At 66.1% G+C, this 3509-nt stretch overlaps 1 protein-coding gene across 1 annotated transcript; it reads right to left on the bottom strand.

Annotated features, from left to right (window-relative positions):
• Positions 1-1053: 1053 nt before the first annotated feature.
• On the bottom strand, positions 1054-3383 carry MMP23B (matrix metallopeptidase 23B). The gene is made up of 8 exons (XM_021683351.1): positions 3204-3383; positions 2722-2861; positions 2500-2639; positions 2268-2435; positions 1730-1894; positions 1547-1657; positions 1311-1437; positions 1054-1228 (listed from the first exon to the last, which is right to left on the bottom strand). The coding sequence occupies exons 1-8, from the start codon at positions 3360-3362 to the stop codon at positions 1054-1056; spliced, it is 1185 nt and encodes a 394-aa protein (XP_021539026.1). The 5' UTR covers positions 3363-3383.
• Positions 3384-3509: the final 126 nt, after the last annotated feature.

Genomic DNA, 3509 nt, shown 5'->3' with positions numbered 1-3509 from the left:
GTGGAAGGAAAGGCTGTATTTTTTTAGATGTGTCAGACTTGCCCTGCAAGGAGTGGGCGGGCGTCTGTCGGTGGCCAGTGTCACAGCATACCCCCGGACACGCAGACTCACGTGGTCACCACCGGGGGCTGTGCTACTAGGCTACTGGCCTTGATGTGGAATGGCGTGGCGGGGGGGGGGGGATTTTTCTACTTTTAATCTTCAGGCTCCTGCTTCACACCTTCCTGCCCCTCACTCTGGGCATCTCTGGCCCCCCAGAGCCGGGCATGCGAGCTCTTGGCCACAGTGGGTTTTGTATAAGGTTGTTAACACGTTTTAAGATGCAGTAAAATACTCTTGGAGGAAAGCTCTGGTACGTCCTTTGCACAGCTGGCCCCTGGCAGACTAACGTGCGCTGCCTGGGGGGTCCTCAGGCCCTCATTCTCTGGGGGGAGGACGGGGGGAGAAGGGTGGCCTCTGACCCCATGTTGGCCGGGTTCTTCCTGGCCCGCCAGGTCTCCAACTCCCGGTCTAGCTGGACAGGGCGTCACTCTGGCAAAGGGGGGGTGCCTGCCACTGCCTGGGGCGTCCACCTGCCCCACATCCCTTCTGTTGGCACCACTGGCCTCCTCCCCCAACTCCTGTCTAGGCCCTCGCTCCTGGCCTCACTTGCCCCAACCCCCATCCCACTCCCTTTGGAGGCCTTGCAGGCACAGTGACCTGCCCTTCTCAGCCTTCCTGCCTCTCCAACCCTGAGCAAACCCAAGACACACCCAGGGACCCCCGACTCCTTGGGCTCAGCCTGCTCTCCCGGAGATGCTATTTACATTTGGGCCTTAATTTACCCCATTTCTCCAGGACCAGCCAAGAAAAACCCTCTTTGGCCCTGGCCTCTGAGGACCGCATCCTCACTCCCAAGGAACTGTGGGGAAGTGGGCTCCCCGCATCAAGCTGAGCACAGGCTGAGCGGCCCCACCCCACGGGGCCCGAGGCTGGCCGCCCTCCCTCCCAAGAAAGGGTGCGCAGACTTCATTGAGAAAGTGCTTTATCAGCGGCCTCAGCCCTGCAGGGCGCTCAGCCCCGCACTCGGACTCGCCAGGAGTAGGTGCTGAGCACACGCTGCCGCCGGCGCACCACACACGTATACGTGCCCTCGTTGATGGCATTGGCGATGATGCTCAGGTGTGCCTCGCCCAGCGCCAGGTAGCCCGGGTAGGAGAACTCCAGGGGTTCCTGGTCCTTGTACCAGCTGCGGGGAGGGTGGCAGGGCTGGGCAGGGTCCCGAGCCCCCGCTGCCCACCCTCAGGGGGTCATGGGGCAGGGCCACTCACTACACTTTGCCTTTCTTGTGGAGGATCTTCTGGCCACAGCGGAAGGTCACATTCCGGCCCTCAGGCACCAGCCTGGTCTTGGTCCTGGGTGGTGGTGCAGTGGCGGCCACCGTGGGGAAGGGAAACTCTGCTCGGCAGCGGAAGGGGGCGGGGTCAGAGAGGGCCACATCAGTGTCCCCCCCCCGCCCCCGCAGCCAGAGCCATGCCCCACGCCCAGAGTGGGGACCCAGCCTCACCGTAGCAGAAGTCGCAGCTGCTGGGGCAGAGCCTCTTCATAAGCCTCCGGCGGGTATCACAGAAGCCCCTCCGAGCCCAGGACGCGCACACGAACAGCCGGTCCAGGCAGCCTGCCGGAGGGCATCGTGGCCTTAGGGCTGGCCCACCAGCCGGCCCCTAGCCCACCCCCCCAAGGCACTCACCATAGAGTCGGTGCAGCCCCCACAGCTCGTCCTGTGACAGCGTCTTCCAGCCACGCAGAGTGGCATTGAGGTGCATGAGCGCCCGGCCATGCTGCGAGTGCATCAGGCCCAGCGCGTGGCCAATCTCGTGGGCCGCCACGTGCACCAGGTCGGTGAGCCAAACGCCTGCAGGTCCGGCGGGTCAGCCCCTCGAACCCTGGCCCAGCCCGCCCCACTCTGCCAGCAAGCCATGCTTGCCGTGGCCACATCGGCTGCACTGTGGCCACGGAGCCTCCCTCAGCACAGCCACGGGAAGATAAGAATGTTCCAGAGGCAGTGAGCTCGGTGCCCAGGAATGTAGCTCCAGCTCCGTCTCCAGCAGCAGAGGGCGGGGGCGGGGGCAGGGGGGGTTCCTCAGGGCTCCTGGAACCCAGGCCTACAGCCGCCTCCCAGCACCCCCTTCCTGCCTCCTTGACCCCAAATCACAGCCACCACCCCCAAAGCCCTCCTGCTATGCCCACCATGGTGCAGAGGGCCCCACAGGAGGCCAGGCCATCACCTTTCTTCCAGCTGTAGCGCGTGGGGCCCAGGACCCAGTATTCGCTGTCGTCAAAGTGGATGCCGCCGTGCGGAGGGAAGAAGGCGTGAGCCAGCTCGCCTGTTGGGCCATCAAAGCAGTGGTGCAGCGCGGACACCAGGCAATCCGTGTGGTTGACCGGGTAGAAGCCTGGGGGAGCACAGGGCTGAGAGGGGGCCGCAGGGCCAGGCGGGGGCGGGGGCACGGCGCCCACCTATGCGGAGGTCGCTGGGCTGCTCAGGGGCCACCTCTCGGAAGCTGAAGGGGGACACGTCACTCCACATGCGGAAGGCGGTGGCCAGGCCCCGCCGGGTCTCACTGGGGCTCAGCAGGTTCCGTGGGAAGGAGAGGATCCTGGGATGGGGGTTAAGGTCAGGGGTGGCGGCCAGGCTGGGGCATGCTGCCCCGCCCCCACCCTCCTGGGCCACGGTCTCACCTGTAGGTGAGGTTGAAGTGGTCCCAGCGCAGCCTGGCTGGGGTCAGCGTGTAGCGGCGTCTGCGGGGCGCCTGGAGGAGCAGAGGACCAGGTCCTGGGGTGGCGAAGACCCCGGCGGGGTAGGGTGCGGCGATGTCTCCCTTCAAAGAAAGCGAGTGCTCGTGGGGACGCAGTAGGGATCATCCCCATGTCTGAAAACACTCGGAAAAAGAACTAAAGAAAACAGGCGGGTGCGTGGTTCAGGGAGCATTGAAATTCCCTCCCTTGGTCTTTCTGCGTTTTCAGGTTTTCTACCCCAGTTTGCTGCTTTTACAGCCAGGAAGAAAAAGGTTACTAACCACAGGCCAGGTCAGAGTGGGCGGAGCTGGAGGCCTGATGCTGGCTTCCTCCTTCCCCTGCCCCCCCCCCCCCCCCCCCCCCGACACGCAGGCTCTTGGACCCCCCGGGCGCCCACCCCTCTGCCCGTCCCCACCCGCTCTCACCTGCGCCGCACTGGCCCCCAGCCGGGCCGCCGGGGCCCCGAGCCGGGCCAGCAGCAGGAGCACCGGCAGCAGGCACAGGGCGCCCAGCACGGCTTCCAGCCGGCGAGCCTGGGCTCGGGCCCCCGACGCCGCCGAGGACATGCAGGCCCCGAGGCCCATGGCGCCTGCGGACTCGCTGTCGGGGCCTAGCGCCCAGTGGGGCTGCGCGGGGAGGCGCTGTGAGCGGCTCGGGTTACAGGGGTGGGTGCAGGGGGAGGCGCGTGCCCCTGAAGGGAACCAGCTGGCCGGCCGTCCCCGCTGTCGGGA

This window comes from Neomonachus schauinslandi, chromosome 4 (genome assembly GCF_002201575.2).
Source record: "Neomonachus schauinslandi chromosome 4, ASM220157v2, whole genome shotgun sequence".
NCBI classification, from domain to species: Eukaryota; Metazoa; Chordata; class Mammalia; order Carnivora; family Phocidae; genus Neomonachus; species Neomonachus schauinslandi.
Note: the sequence above shows the minus strand (reverse complement) of the source record. Positions and strands in the feature narration are given on the sequence as shown.